The sequence below is a fragment of the Pelodiscus sinensis genome, chromosome 8, assembly GCF_052426305.1.
Source record: "Pelodiscus sinensis isolate ZL-2025 chromosome 8, ASM5242630v1, whole genome shotgun sequence".
Taxonomy (NCBI): Eukaryota; Metazoa; Chordata; order Testudines; family Trionychidae; genus Pelodiscus; species Pelodiscus sinensis.
Genome location: NC_143059.1, coordinates 64,405,001 through 64,420,549, shown reverse-complemented (window position 1 = coordinate 64,420,549; position 15,549 = coordinate 64,405,001). Strand labels below are relative to the sequence as shown.

Sequence of the window (15,549 nt, the reverse complement as noted above, 5' to 3'; positions counted from 1 at the left end):
ACAGGGGAAGTGGCCAAGATCTCTTCTACGAGCTATGCAGGTACAGTTATGCTGCCTCCTTTGAACGGATTGGATAGTGGTAAAAATGCTTTTTGTGCTTCCTTTCCTTCTCACCCCGTGGCAGCACAGTTCTACACCACAGTAACACATACCCGTGTCTTCAAGGCACAGTTGAGCCCCATACCATAGCAATTATTTAATAGCAGCCAATGGTACTACAAATGTTATGTAGCCTATATGCTTATATACTTCATGGTGTTTTGATATAAAGTACTAAAGACAGTCTAACATTAAGAGGATTATTTCAGACAGCATTAGGAGTTAATTTACAGAAGATTAGCTCTAAATCAGGCAGATATCATAAGCAAATTATCATCCATATGAGAGGTTCAGCGTCAAAGTGTGTGTGTGTGTGTGTGTGAGAGAGAGAGAGAGAGAGAGAGAGAGAGAGAATGGGGAATAGCTTCCCTAGAACACTGAGCAGGCTGGTAGATTGTTATTTTCCATTCTTAAGTTTCCATTCCATTGAGGAACGATTGGACCCCAGAAATAATGTCTCCATGGTGTGTGATATTTTTAAATACATAATATACATCTTGACTTCAGAGTGACATACGTAATCTTTTTTTTTTTTTTCCTGTTAAAATGCCTTACCTTTTAATGCCAAACTCATAAAAATGGAGTGAACAAACTGGCAGAAATTAGGTTTGGGATTACAACTGCTTAAAAATAGCTTCCTTCTGGTTTAAAAAAACAAATTTGAAATGTATAAGCTTATCCACAGCAGGGATGGTTATTTTGTACTCACAAGCAAATTCTGTCCTTCAGGTGACAGCCCAGGAGCAATGTACCAGTTCCAATCTGTTTACCCACCCAGTTTCCAGAACGTTTGTATAATTAGTTGAAGAGATTGTAAAATAGATTGGACCACATGCCTAAATCAGCTTTTTGAGTTGCACTTGAGATTCTGAAAGTTTTGAAGTGTCAGGCACGGGTTGCTCCAACTTCTGAATGTGTGCATTTCACTCTCTGAAAGGTACTCAACTGATTAGTCTTCAGTGTGACCCTGAACATGTTTTTTTAATGGGGAAGGAAGTCTGGACAGAGTTCTGCATTTTATTCCTTTCCTGATGGACCAAATACCTTTAGGCAGGGTTGGCCCGAGGTCATAAATGCCTCCCTGTGAACACTGAAAAAGGAGCCTTCACACCCTCCACAAGATCATGAAAAGTGTGGAAAAGTCCAGTTGCCATTTAGGGGTCCCTCTGGTTGCTAGATCTGCAGGTGCTCTTGAACTTTGGCTTCAGGTGATGTGGTTTCATGAAATGTATGAGCACCTGGTATGGCCATTAAACTGAGGTGTTTGAGATCATAACAAAGTAGAGACATTTCTGCTCCCCTAATAGAAATGCTGTAACATGCTGAAAAGAAAACACTCTAATAGTGGTGAGTATCTCCTGTCAACTAATTTGATAGTTCTCTATCAGGTAAACCATTTGTGAATACATCGATCCTTTTTTATTTTTCACTGTTCTGTCTTAGCTATTCCCAGGATTTCTCTGAACCAGTTGAGCAAAAATTGATTTTTATTTGTTCCACTGGCCTTGTGGAAAATTAGCTTATGAACTGGTTTTTATAGGAAGACTCAAAGCACAGCACAGGTTGAAAAATAAGCCTGTAGCAGTCAGATTTGTTGTCTGAAATGTCTTCAGACTGGAAGGCTGAATTTATTGCACAAAACAAGTACTAGCTTATGTGGAGGTGTGCAGTCCTGCTCATTATCACTGGGAAAGGGGAAACCAAAAAGCACAGTAAAAAATTAAATTTTAATAATGCTAGTGATATTTTCTAAATCCTTCCTGACAGAAAGATTCTCATTATTTTTATCTGTCTCAGAGTAGGCTCTTTTAATGCCATCTCACAAATGGCCTTAGCCAGGATTGTTTTCTTTTCTTTTAAAGCATTTGGAAGAAAAAAAAGAATATATGCTTTTCTATCATTCAAGAAGTGCCATGAAGTGGTAACATTTTGGATAGCACATTTTCAGGAACAATTGCTGAGATGCCTTCAGGTTTTTACAAAAGAGGTCAACATTATTAAGACAATTGTAGTCAACTTCCCATCCGAAAAGACACCCAGTCAAATGTACTGTGAAAAGGGGGAAATACTGTAACCAAGTAATGTCCAATCTCCAATTTGATTGCATCTAAAAGCTATAGATGAAAATTGAATCCAGGCAAAGGATATTACATATTTTCTTTCTTGCTTTCTTCCACTTGATATATATTTCTAGAATGATCAATGGTCCTCAACTCTCATATAGTACACATTTTCTCTTTTTTTTAAACAAATGCATTTTCCTTTTCTTGAATATTAATGGAATGTAAATGAAACCACATTAATCACAATAACCAAAACCCAGTCATATATGTCCTTATCAGATATTTAAGCTGAATATGAGATCCTTCTAGAGTAACAATTGCTTTATTTGGAAATGTTTTTGTTCTTTTTTCTTTTGAAAACCAAGATTTTATGTATCCCGCGACCAAGAAAATGCCCATTTAAAGGCTGTGTTATCCTTCCATATTAGCTATTTCTAAGGTGACTATTATGATATCATCTAAAAAATATAGTATTTTAGCTCGTAGGCACACTTTTGATGTGGCACTTCGCTGTACTGACTGATGAGAGAGAGTGTGTGATGAGACTAGAGGATATATACTTTTAAATGGAGGTTTACAGTCCACATTTTTAATAGCATAGTCTTATAGTCAGCTGTTCAGTACTCACCTTCCTGAGAAACTTTTTCATGTACCCCCATATTATGACCAGCAGCTCCCACCAGGCTCTAAGAATCATACCACCTAGGAACTGTTCCCATGTTTTTTGTTTTTCTCCCGGACACCAACTGGCGTGTGAGCTGAATGCATTGCTGTGTTGTAGTACAAGAGAGGAGGGCCCTCTTTCGTTTGAGTTAATTTGATTTCATTTGTTTCATGGCCTGGTATTGTTCAAAGACAGTTGCCTTGTATTTAACATGTCTTTGTTGATGGTCGTGTTATGTTTTGAATGTTTAATCGCTGAAAGGTGGCAAAGATGACCTAAACTGAGGACCTAAACTGAGGGAACAGAGGGACACAGGCGATTAATGGCATGCTGATCCCTTCACTTCCAGGTTGCCACGGTGCATAGAGTCTTCCCTAAAAGTGGCCAGAAATTGTTCCCTTCTGAGGATTGTCTGGTCTGTGTGAAATGAGTTGGTCGCACTTCAATTCCAGGGGACTCCAGCCCAGAAACCCCCACTACCACTACAATCCTCTTGACACATATAGAATGGAGTGAAGGGACATGGGAACAGTAGGACTGAGGCACATTGGTGGAACAGAATGAGGAAGTGTGTACTCTGTCAGTCCATTTGGTACATGTCAAACAGAGGAAGCATATTCTCTATTCTGAAGGGTTGTCAATCTGACATCTTTAACTGGAATTGCATGTCTTCAAAAACAGAAGCATAAGTGAAATCTCCTTCACTATCCTAGACTTTAGTGAAGCATTTGATACAGTTTTGCATGACCCTACCAATAAACTAGGAAAATACAACGTAGATAGAGATCCCAAATGGTGAGTGCAACCCTGGTTGGATAACCGTTCTCAGGGTATGTCTACACTAGCCCCCTAGTTCGAACTAGGGTGGCTAATGTAGGCATTCGAACTTGCAAATGAAGCCTGGGATTTAAATATCCCGGGCTTCATTTGCTCGTTCCCGGGAGGGTGCCATTTTTAAATCCCCTTAGTTCGAACTGACTGCCCGCGACTACACGCGGCAGTCAGAAGTTAATTCAAACTAAGTCCTTAAATCCTTAGTTCGGATTAACTTCTGACTGCTGCGTGTAGCTGCGGGCAGTCAGTTCGAACTAAGGGGATTTAAAAATGGCGCCCGCCTGGGAACGTGCAAATGAAGCCCGGGATATTTAAATCCCGGGCTTCATTTGCAAGTTCGAATGCCTACATTAGCCACCCTAGTTTGAACTAGGGGGCTAGTGTAGATATACCCTCAGAGAGTAGTTATCAGTTGCTCTCAGTTGTGCTGGAAGGGCATAACAAGTAGGGTTCCACACGGATCACTTTTAGGGACCAGTTCTGTTCAGAATCTTCAGTAGTTATAAAGTTCATGGATGATACTGAGCTGTGAGAGGTTGCAAGTGCTTTGGAGAATAGGATTATAATTCAAAATGATCTTGACAACTGGAGAAATGTTCAGAGGTAAATAGGATGAAATTCAATACGGAGAAATGCAAAGCGTACTCCACTTAGGAAGGAACAATCAGTTTCACACATCCAAAATGGGAAATGATTGTCTAGGAAGGAGTACTGCAGAAAGGAATCTAGGGGGTCACAGTGGACCACAAGCTAAATATGAGTCAACAGTGTAACATGGTTGCAAAAAAAGCAAACATCATTCTGAGATATATTAATTAGAATTTGTAAGCAGAACACAAGAAGTAATGATTCCTCTCTGCTCTTCACTGATTGGGCCCTAATGGAGTATTGTGTCCAGTTCTGAGCACCACATTTCAGGAAAGATGTGAAGAAATTGGAGAAGGTCCAGGAAGAGCAACAAAAATGATTAGAGGTTTAGAAAACATGACTTATGGGGAAAGACTAAAAGAATTGGGTTTGTTTAGTTTGGAAAGGAGAAGACTGAGAGGGGACATGACAGATTTCAAGTACCTAAAAGGGTGTTACAAGGAGGGAGAAAAATTATTCTCCTTTACCTCTGATGATAGGACAGGAAGAAAGGGAGGCTTAGGTTGGACATAAGGAAAAACTTCCCGTCAGGGTGATGAAGCAATGAAATAAAGCCTAGGAAGGTTGTGGAATCTTCATCCTTGGAGATATTTAAGAGTAGGTTGGGCATACTCCTGTCAGGGATGACTTTAGATGGTGCCTGGAGATAATGCTCTGGAGGCCCCTTCCAGTTCTAGTATTCTATTAAACTAATCGAGTCCTTCAACTCTGAGAGACAAGGTGGGTGGTATCTTTTATTGAATCAATTTATTTTGGTAAAAGAGACGAGCTTTTAGGCTACATGGAGCTCCTCTTCAGGTCTTTGACTTTGGCATGGATGAAGATATAAAGGCCACTCCATGTGCTCCAGCTCACATATTGATTAATTTCCCTTTCTTCAAATCACTCCCAATCTCTCTCTTCCCCAAGATAATTCAGCAAAACTCTCTTCCAGACATGTCTACTGAATTTGCATGATGACCAGCACGTTCCCTGTGATTGTCTATGTCTGAATTACATTATAAGGTCCTTGAGACAAAGATATGCACTCACACTGCAACAGACATTATCCCAGCAATCAACAAATAATAAAATCCTGCCTTTGTTAGAATCCAGTTACATTTATAATTAAATCTCTGTGTATGCATTGGTTATCCAAGTGGCCAACTATTTTAGGCTATCAAATAAGGTAATACTTTATAAAATATTTAATATGGGTTTTCATTTTCTTGAAAGTTTTGTTCCAGATTGAACTTCAGATAAGGTTGCTTTAATTTTCCATTCCTATGGCCAGATAGGTGAAAGCTGGCATAGAGTGATGAGAACCATACTTCCCTGAGCCAACCAGGCCTCACCAGCTTTAAGAAGGTTTCGACCAAGAAAACTGACAAGTTTTTCCACTCTCCTCCATAAAGGTGGAGCAGCTTGAATTCTGATCAGAAGTTGTATGTGGAATTGTGTAGATGAGACCCGTTGCAGTGAGATGGTGAATTGAGACCAGTTTCATCCATTTTCTGCAATCTTTGTGGTCCGTAGAAGACTACAGCCAATTTACACCACCACAAAATCTTCCCCTTTGTCTTTTGGGGCTTCCGATGTAAATGAGGGAGAATAGTGTGTGAGCCATTACTTAAAACTTTGTCTATTCTAATTTAATTATTCTTCTACTCAGGCTCTAGATGATCATAGAATCATAGAATACTAGAACTGGAAGGGACCTCGAGAGGTCATCGACTCAGTCCCCTGCCCTCATGGCAGGACCAAATACTGTCTAGACCATCCCTGATAGACATTTATCTAACCTACTCTTAAATATCTCCAGAGATGGGGATTCTACAACCTCCCTGGGCAATTTATTCCAGTGTTTGACCACCTTGACAGTTAGGAACTTTTTCCTAATATCGAACCTAAACCTCCCTTGCTGCAGTTTAAGCCCCATGCTTCTTGTTCTATCCTCAGAGGCCAAGATGAACAAGTTTTCTCTCTCCTCCTTATGACACCCTTTTAGATACCTGAAAACTGCTATCATGTCCCCCCTCAATCTTCTCTTTTCTAAACTAAACAAACCCAGTTCCTTCAGCCTTCCCTCATAGGTCATGTTCTCTAGACCTTTCATCATTCCCGTTGCTCTTCTCTGGACCCTCTCCAATTTTTCCACATCTTTCTTGAAATGTGGTGCCCAGAACTGGTCACAATACTCCAACTGAGGCCTAACCAGCGCAGAGTAGAGCGGAAGAATGACTTCTCGTGTCTTGCTCACAACACACTTGTTAATATATCCCAGAATCATGTTTGCTTTCTTTGCAACAGCATCACACTGCTGACTCATATTTAACTTGTGGTCCACTATAACCCCTAGATCCGTTTCTGCCGTACTCCTTCACAGACCGTCGCTTCCCATTCTGTGTATGTGAAACTGATTGTTCCTTCCTAAGTGGAGCAGTTTGCATTTGTCTTTATTAAACTTCATCCTATTTACCTCAGACCATTTCTCTAATTTGTCCAGATCATTTTGAATTTTGACTCTATCCTCCGGATTAGTCGCAATCCCTCCCAGCTTGGTGGTATCTGCAAACTTAATAAGCGTACTTTCTATACCAATATCTAAATCGTTGATGAAGATATTGAACAGAGCCAGTCCCGGTCAGACCCCTGCGGAACCCCACTTGTTATGCCTTTCCTGCAGGATTGCGAACCATTAATAACTACTCTCTGAGTATGGTTATCCAGCCAGTTATGCACCCACTATACAGTAGCCCCATCTAAGTTGTATTTGCCTAGTTTATTGATAAGAATATCATGCGAGACCGTATCAAACGCCTTACTAAAGTCTAGGTATACCACATCTACCGCTTCTCCCTTATCCACAAGACTCGTTATCCTATTAAAGAAAGCTATCAGATTGGTTTGACATGATTTGTTCTTTACAAATCCATGCTGGCTGTTCCCTATCACCTTGCCTCTTTCCAAGTGCTTACAGATTATTTCCTTAATTACTTGCTCCATTATCTTCCCTGGCACAGAAGTTAAACTAACTGGTCTGTAGTTTCCTGGGTTGTTCTTATTTCCCTTTTTATAGATGGGCACCCTTTTCCAGTCCTCTGGAATCTCTCCTGTCTCCCATGATTTTCCAAAGATACCTCCTCTATCAGCTCCTTGAGTATTCTAGGATGCATTTCATCTGGCCCTGGTGACTTGCAGGCATCTAACTTTTCTAGGTGATTTTTAACTTATTCTTTTTTTATTTTACCTTCTAAAATTATCCCCTTTCCACTAGCAGTCACTGTGTTAGGCATTCCTACAGACTTCTCGGTAAAGATCAAAACAAAGAAGTCATTGAGCATCTCTGCCATTTCCAAGTTTCCTGTTACTGTTTCTCCCTCTTCACTAACCAGTGGGCCTACCCTCTCCTTGGTCTTCCTCTTGCTTCTAAATGATAAATGATCATTCATTTAACACTGATGTTAATAGAGTAATATTGTGATTAGTGTCATAATAGTTTAGACAGCTCATATGGGCTTTCCTCAAAATAAAAATGCTGTTCGTTATTTAGCTTTAGATTTCAAATTCAGTTTTAATCAATGAGATTTATTTAAAATACTTAAAATTACTATGAAAATTCAAATGTAAACATAATTGAAGTAAACAACACCTCTTGTTTCTAGAACAGTAGAAACTCACATTTGTTTCTGGGACTGTGAAAAAAATTATTCAACAAAGCTGATTCTTCCCTTTCCAATTTTTCAAAATTTTAAATTTCAAAATTTAATTTTGGAAAAAGTACAAATGGAAGAAAAATGCAAGCAAATTTTGTTTTTTTCTATTCTTCTACTCTCAAATTTACAAAATAAAAAATTTCTACCATCACAAAATGCCAACCAGCTATAGTTATTTTGCACAAGGTCTGTAACTTAGTGTGTGTGTCTGTCTTTTTTGAGTTGCTTTTGCTTGAAAGGGACATCCTTTATTTTAAATAATCCTTCCTGAAGAACAAGAATATTCAAAGTCTTATTTTAACCACTTAGCGTTATTCATCTAAGGCCTTGTTTACATAGGAACATTTTTCCAGGTTACACTCTCAGAAAAGCATATGCAAATGAAGCGTGGCATGGAATATCACCACACTTCATTTGCATAAGTAGTGAGCAGCCATTTTTGTGCCAGAGGCTTTTGCACAAAAACGAGCCATGTAGACGGCTGCTTTGTGTGCAAAAAACCCCTCTTGTGCAAAAGCCGTTCTTCCTCAAAAGGAGGACCCGTCTACACTGCTCGTTTTGGCACAAAAGCCTCTTGCACAAATACAGTTGCTCATTATTTATGCAAATCGAGCATGGCGATATTCCACGCTGCGCTTCATTTGCATATGCTTTTCTGCAAGAAGGCTAGACGTAGCCATATAGTATAATTCTCTGTGTGAGCATTCTTATTCTGGTATAAAAGTATTTTTTTCTGTTTATTTTAACCCCCTTCCTAAGAGATATCTGAACTGACAAATGCCCTCGTGCCAGAATAAAAGTATATACATGGGGTTTATACCCATATTAAAGTACCAGATTCAATTCACACTTTGTCTAACTGTGGGATAACTTTGCCATTTAGACAAGCCAACAGTTTTTGAGTTCTCAGAATCTCTGAGTGCACATGAATATTTGGTACTTCAAGTCTTGTCTGATTTGCATGCCCAAATGTGAGCATGCGGGAAGCATATCTATGGATCACTTATAATTAGATACCCAAAAACTTAATGGTGACATGTGCAACCAAGCCATATAAAATGTGTTCCAATAGTCCATCTAGAAAACACATAGGAAGCACTTTGAGCTACATTATAAATGCATGAATTATCATGAAATGCTGAGAGACAGTGGCCCATAATTATATGCCCTGACTTTATCATCAATCTGTGTTCTTGAGGATACTGTTTTTCAAGATTTTTCTTTCAAGATACAGCCCTGTGTTGCAATGAATGTGTGCTAGCTGTTTTTTTGTTTTGTTTTTTAACTTGTAACAGTGTCAGAGTTGAGCTTACTGCAAAAAAGTTCCAGCGGATTTGTTTTGTTGTCTTCATTATTTCAGGTTAGGCACACAATTCTTTATGTATCCAGAGTCTGCACTGGCTCGTTTGTGTTCCATATTTTGTAATCTGCTACCCATGATTGCTAATTTTCATGACAATTGTTATTGTACCATCAGTGCTTAGTGGCAAGGCATCATTATTCAGTGCTGGTCAATCAGGCACTAAGGCATGTGCAAGACATCAGGCTGAACCCATATAGATGTCGTGCACTCCCTTGCTAATGATTGCAGTTTTATAAAAAGGTTTAAACACAGTTGGCATCCTTAATGTAAGGTTTGCAATAGCTTATTCTGGAGCTGCTTTGGGTTTATACAGAGTGGATCTAAACATGTCACAAACAGAACTAGAGCCATTGTGCGTGTGTTTGTGTAGGTATATCGAGGAGAGAATTTTTTTTAAAAAACGTATGAAGCAATACGGTGGGAGTGTGTTGTACTGATGTGCGGAAGGCAGCAGTGTTTGGAAATGGATGGCAGGGCTTCTTCGCCAGACCAGCGGATATTGGGTGCATCTCAGAGGTGATGCTCTTGACCTCTAGGATGGAAAGCTGGCTACGTCGTTCATCAACTCACAGAACAAAGTGGGCATGGGCTCCAAAGGGAGCCTGTCTAGGAGGCTTTTCGCTCAGAGGTTAGGCATTGTGACCAAACCCAGGAAAGGGTCAGGCCATTCAAAAACAGAGTAGTGAGAAACTTGGCAGAAGCAGTCTCCCTGTAAGTGCAAATATCCTAGCTTGGTTTGTACAGCATGATGTTCCTCCATTCCCTTAAACATCCCCCAGCAATTTACTGTCCCATTACACTGTAGCTAATAATTTCTCTGTCATTTCAAATCTTTGTTTGGAACCAGTTGCCTTTCCACTGGATTAGACTTAGTTTAGTTTCTACTTTTTAAAAACAAATGTGTGTCATTGCCACAGGTTCTTATAGTTTCAAGTATCAATGAAACCACAGAAGTCAGCTGGTAACTCACTCAAACATGCAGATCTACAGTAATGGAGTTTGCTCATGAGCTACATCAAGTAAATGGTTAATTCATCTAGGAGAACCAGCACTGTGATTCATAATGTAAACTTGAAGAATCCTTGATGTTTCAGTCACACATTCCTCTTAATTTGGCCATGCATTCTTTTAAAACGACAGTGTGCTAACTTAATAAAATGCAGCATGCAAATGCACAAGTTTTTGCCTTCAGGCATTTTAGACATGGATGTTTCAGTGGGTGTCTTCTTTCAAGTGTATATTCTTTCTTAAATTATTTACCCTGTAAACATGCTTTGCATTTTCAAAGAAGGCTCTGGGCTCCTCATTCAGCACATTTAGTTGTGTGTAAGGTAAGAGAGATAAAAGTTAGAATATCCGTTTTACCCTGCTAACATGTTATAGCCTTTGGGGTTTTCGCAGTGGATGTTGAACCCTGTTTCCCCCCCTTTGGCAGTATCATTCCCTCCCCCACTTTAAATTCCTTGCAGTGTTGCCTTTAGCAATACGCACTGGCAGTGTCGCCAGGCTCCTCTGCAGATGGGTCCTGCCAGTGCCAACCATTGTTCCACCACTCTGAGCTGGCATGACTTGTGGTATCACTCAGACCCTCCTTTCCACTTCATTTTTCTTTACTCTCAAGCACTGCCCTTGCCTATTGACTCGGCTGTTATATATATCTCTTGGTTGCTGTTATTTCCACTCCAGTTCATCTGAGGAAGTGGGGTTTGACCACGAAAGCTCATGATCCTATATATTTTGGTTAGTCTCTAAGGTGCCACAGGTCCACCCGTTGTTTTTAAAGTTACAGACTCACATGGCTACCCCTCTGAGATTTCTGAAACATGCTGACACCCAGAAGTTGTATTCTCAGTCTGAGCCATGGTGACTAGAATCAGACTTCAGCACTGTTTCCTGATGCTGCAACGACTCTTCACAAATTTTCTTTGCAACCCTGTCCTCCTGGTACTTTGCTCTTGGTTTAATTTTCCTTATGTATTTGAAAGCAAAACAGTAGAACCCAGCATTTTTTAATAAAAAAGATGTAAAATTACTCTCTAACTGTAGTCTTCGTTATTAAAACTATATAATGTTTGAGTGAAGGAATCTTGATAACATCCATCCTATTTTATGATTAAATTGTTCCTTTTAACATCTTTTTTTTTCCCTGCACAGGGCCGACTAATTCAGATTCCTAGAAATTGAACTTTGATATGTATTTCCTAGACTCACACGTTAACTGAACCTTTAATTAGCAGATACAGGTGGCTGCATGCATAACTCAGCGGCCATGTAAGGAGGATTTTAGAGAGACGGGTGCAGATTAAGTAATCTTGCAATCAGGTGTGCAGTTGGAAAATTAGAAGACTTTTGGAAGGCTCGTTTTTATTTATTTTTTCAGCCTGAAATGATGAAACCCTATTAACTAGGCCAGATAGGAGTAGCTAATTTAAGCATTCGGTATATTGTGTATGCATTTGCCTAACTATGCATTAGATTAAACAAGTTTCACCCACAGTTAATCCTTTGTAAATTAGCATTATGGATGCCTCGGAGCCCTCATCCCACAAATAAAATGGTTGTCAACCCAGCTGTACTGTATATTACTTAAGGCGGAATATTTTAAGAGTTTTCATGCTTTTAATCTATTTCACTGCTGAGTTTCTTTTCAGGACTGATGAGGGTGACTGAGTAAACACATAGTCTGGTTTTCATGCATCCACTTGGGCAAATCGTTTGTTATCAGGTGTTTTGGAGAGATTGTTATCCTGCCATAAAGGGAAGCTGTACGTTCAGGTGTTGAATTGAACTGCAAACCAGCGAGAACCAAAATCCCTTAATTAGTTTTATTTTGTTAGACTCTTACTTGGCTTTTTTTAACAGTGAGAATCTCCCACCCGGCGCCCCCAACATCGCTTTGGAAGAGTAAATATTGCCTGTTAAGTTTGAATTAGCTGTCATTGCGAAAGAATTAATGCTGTGGTTGAGCCTTTCTAGTGAGGAAGGGAAAAATAAACGAGACAGATCTTAGTTCAGCGTTAAGTGATAAATGAGGACAAAGCAGGCCATTCATCTCCTGCTAGGAAAGTGGACACAAGCACTAAAGCAGTTTTGCGGAAGACGTGTCAGCAAATGTGATCATTTTGTAACCTGTCAGGAGGATAGAGAGCTAGTCCTTTTAGAGTGTCACAGGGGAGTGTGTTTGTCTGATGTGACAGTTTTCATCCATCCATTTGCTTTTTTAAGTGGGGGGTGAGGAAGGAGGGAGTTGAAGTTGATTAAACTTGCATCCTTATATATTTGCACTTTTCAGGGCATACTCAATGTGTATCCACTCAGGCTCAAACAAAAACCATTTAGCAAGGAAAACTCCCCTCTGCTCTCTGACTCTCCTCTTACCTACTTCGTGAAATACTCTTACTTTAACAAACTACATCTTCACCCCCTTTCAAACTCTTTGTATTTAACATATCACTAAGCATGCTGTTTCTCTTTTTTAGTGCATGTTTGTTCTTTGGTTAGACATACACTTTTTTTTTTCAGTTGACCCAGCAAAAAAACTAAAATGAACAGGGTAGGTGGGGATTTTCCCTCTTTGCTATTTATATTTGATTCAGATGATGATCAAGTATGTTTTGCAAAAGTTCCTGCTGCAGGAAGGGCTTCTGGAAATATTGTGCTTCTGTGGAAAGGGGAAGACATATTATGAAATATTTAAAATCCAAGCCTTATGCCAGATGGATCCAAATTATAGTCTCCATTGTTAATCTTGCATATGAATAAATATATATGTGTATACATATATTCATATGCAAGTTTAACAATGGAGACTATAATGTAATATTATCATATTTTTTAAAAACACCAGTTAATTTCAAGTAGAATCTGAAGTGATTCAGTTTCTGTTTTTATAAGAGGGGTTGTTCCCAACAAATGGTCAAATGCTATTAGGTATTTGTTCCTGTAGCATCTTTTTATTATTACTAACATCCATATTTTTATTATATGGTAAATGTAACATCTGCCTATTACCATAAGTGAATGTATGCTACAGATATAGAGAGGCTTATATAACATAAGCTTCACAGTTTGACACTTGATTCTTTATATCATCCTTTTCTTCAAAACTATCTTTTATTCTTTTCCCTTGGTATTTTGGTGTAAGTAAGTACCTCACTGACATGTTTCCTTGGAATCTTGTGCCTTCATAGCAAGATCCCCTGAAAATTATCAAATTGCTTAGGAAATGAGAGAGACATTGCAAATATTCCAATAATGATTTAAGAGTTTATAGTGTTTTTTTTTATTATAGACTCCTGCGTTGTGGTTGGATTACATCAGGATTTATTATTTAATTGTTCAAACAAGTTAAAAGTGGATTTTGATATGCTGTGCGATCAAATTATTAATTTGTTTGGATTAAGGATTAGTTCTAATAGATGCATCAGGAAATACTTAGAAACATTAGAACTTGAGAGAGAAAAATAAAAAGCATTCCAGTGTATGTGATAGTCTTTAGAGGTGCTTAGCTGAAGCTGTGGGAAACCCTTCTTATCTACAAGGTATATGTCTGAGGCAGGTCCACCTTTATATAGTGTTACAAATATTCTGCGATTTTTACTATGTTGTTTTTTTCTTTTCTGTTTTTCTTCAGGATCATCCAAAACCGGGTTTTGATAGTTATGCTGGCAATCATCATCTTCGTCACCATCCTGATGGCTATTTTTTTTTCTGTCAAGGGACACTGATATGTTGGGTCTTCACTAACCAGCAACAAACGGCTTGTTCTGAGTAATTAAGACAAAGTGGTCACATGAATCATTCTCTTGCACTGACAGAATCTCCCTTGTCTTTGCCGCTGTTCAACTCAGGTGCAAGTAGTGTAAAAAAATCTTGTATTGTTGATTGCATGTGGATTTCATTTTTTCTCCCCCCTCCCCCCTTTAAAGTGAATGGTTTGGGAATCTTCATATATGGATTTTTATATACAAAACATAACAAAGAAGAATTAATGTGTGTCAGATTCCAACCCAGACTATTCATATGTAAGTTGCAAGAGTTTCAAAGGAAGGTGAGGTGTCGCCACCCTTTTTGTGTTGTGTTGAGTGTATAAATATCTAGCAGTATCTGGTCTTCCATGACATTGGAGAACATGAGTAAAGCAGAGACCAAATGAAAGTGGTAAAAAGTGAACCTGTCCCATGTCAGACACTCCTGTTCATTAAATTGTCATAAAAAATGTTAAGTAGTTATTTTAAAGACATCACCTCATGGCGGAGGCTGTTTAATACCTGATGTGAACCTTCTGCTCTTTTTGACACCATTTTTCTTTACTACTGGAAACTTTTCCTTTTGCACCAAGTCCCAGCGAGGAAATGTGCATTTTTTGCCCAACATCTAATAGTGATTGTAGCACGTGGTCTTGAATCAGGTGTGTATCATTCCAATGTTAATATATGTTGTGATAAAAACAAGGTATAGTCGATTTTAAAAGAGGTGTACAAATACCTACCTGTTATTTTTCTGCTGTAAAGAAAACCTAGATCACTATTTCCATAAACACATACAATCAGATTACATGAAATGCAAACAGAATTAAAGATTTTTAATTATGGATATAAAAATGAGTTCATGTGCAGAACACATTTTTAATGAATTGAACTCCCACTTATCATTGACTTTTTAAATAGAATGTGTAAAAATGTTAATTTATACTAACAAATATTGTTAGCTGATATATTGTATAAAAGCATCATCTTATAGGAGAGTAGTGTATAAACGAGATGTGTTTTTCTTCCCTACTGGCTATGTATCTTCTGCAGTGTCATCTAATTCATTTTGTTTATAAACATATTCTTAGCTCTAGCACAAGTCTTTTCTTAGTAATGCCGTAAAAGATTTTGCATGATCCCTTTTTAACTCATGATATGTAATCTATTACAAAGCTTATGAATCTAGAGCGTTTGTGATCCCTTAAACCGTAAATATTTTAGGAAGAGATTTTCAAAGGAACAAAGAGCCGTTAGGTACTCAACCCCTTTAGAAGTTAATAAGAGTAGAACACCTAACTTCCTTTTGTGCCTTTGGAAACTCAGAGATTCTGCTTTTGGTTACATCAATGCAGATGTCATTAATTCCCATGTTATCACTGCTCAAGCAACTGAGAGCAGAATATGGCCTGAAATGTGGTGACTGTCTTCTGTG

General features: G+C 38.6%; 1 protein-coding gene across 5 annotated transcripts in view; it reads left to right on the top strand.

Annotated features, from left to right (window-relative positions):
* Nucleotides 1-15,549, top strand: part of VTI1A (vesicle transport through interaction with t-SNAREs 1A) — a 368,659-nt gene that overhangs the window by 352,734 nt on the left and 376 nt on the right. For all 5 annotated transcript variants that reach the window (XM_075935464.2, XM_075935466.2, XM_089780209.1 and 2 more), the window contains one exon: nucleotides 14,000-15,549. This exon is cut by the window's right edge and continues 376 nt beyond it. In XM_075935464.2, the coding sequence (XP_075791579.1) occupies nucleotides 14,000-14,093 (94 nt within the window). In that variant the 3' untranslated portion in view covers nucleotides 14,094-15,549. The remainder of the gene's footprint in view (nucleotides 1-13,999) is intronic.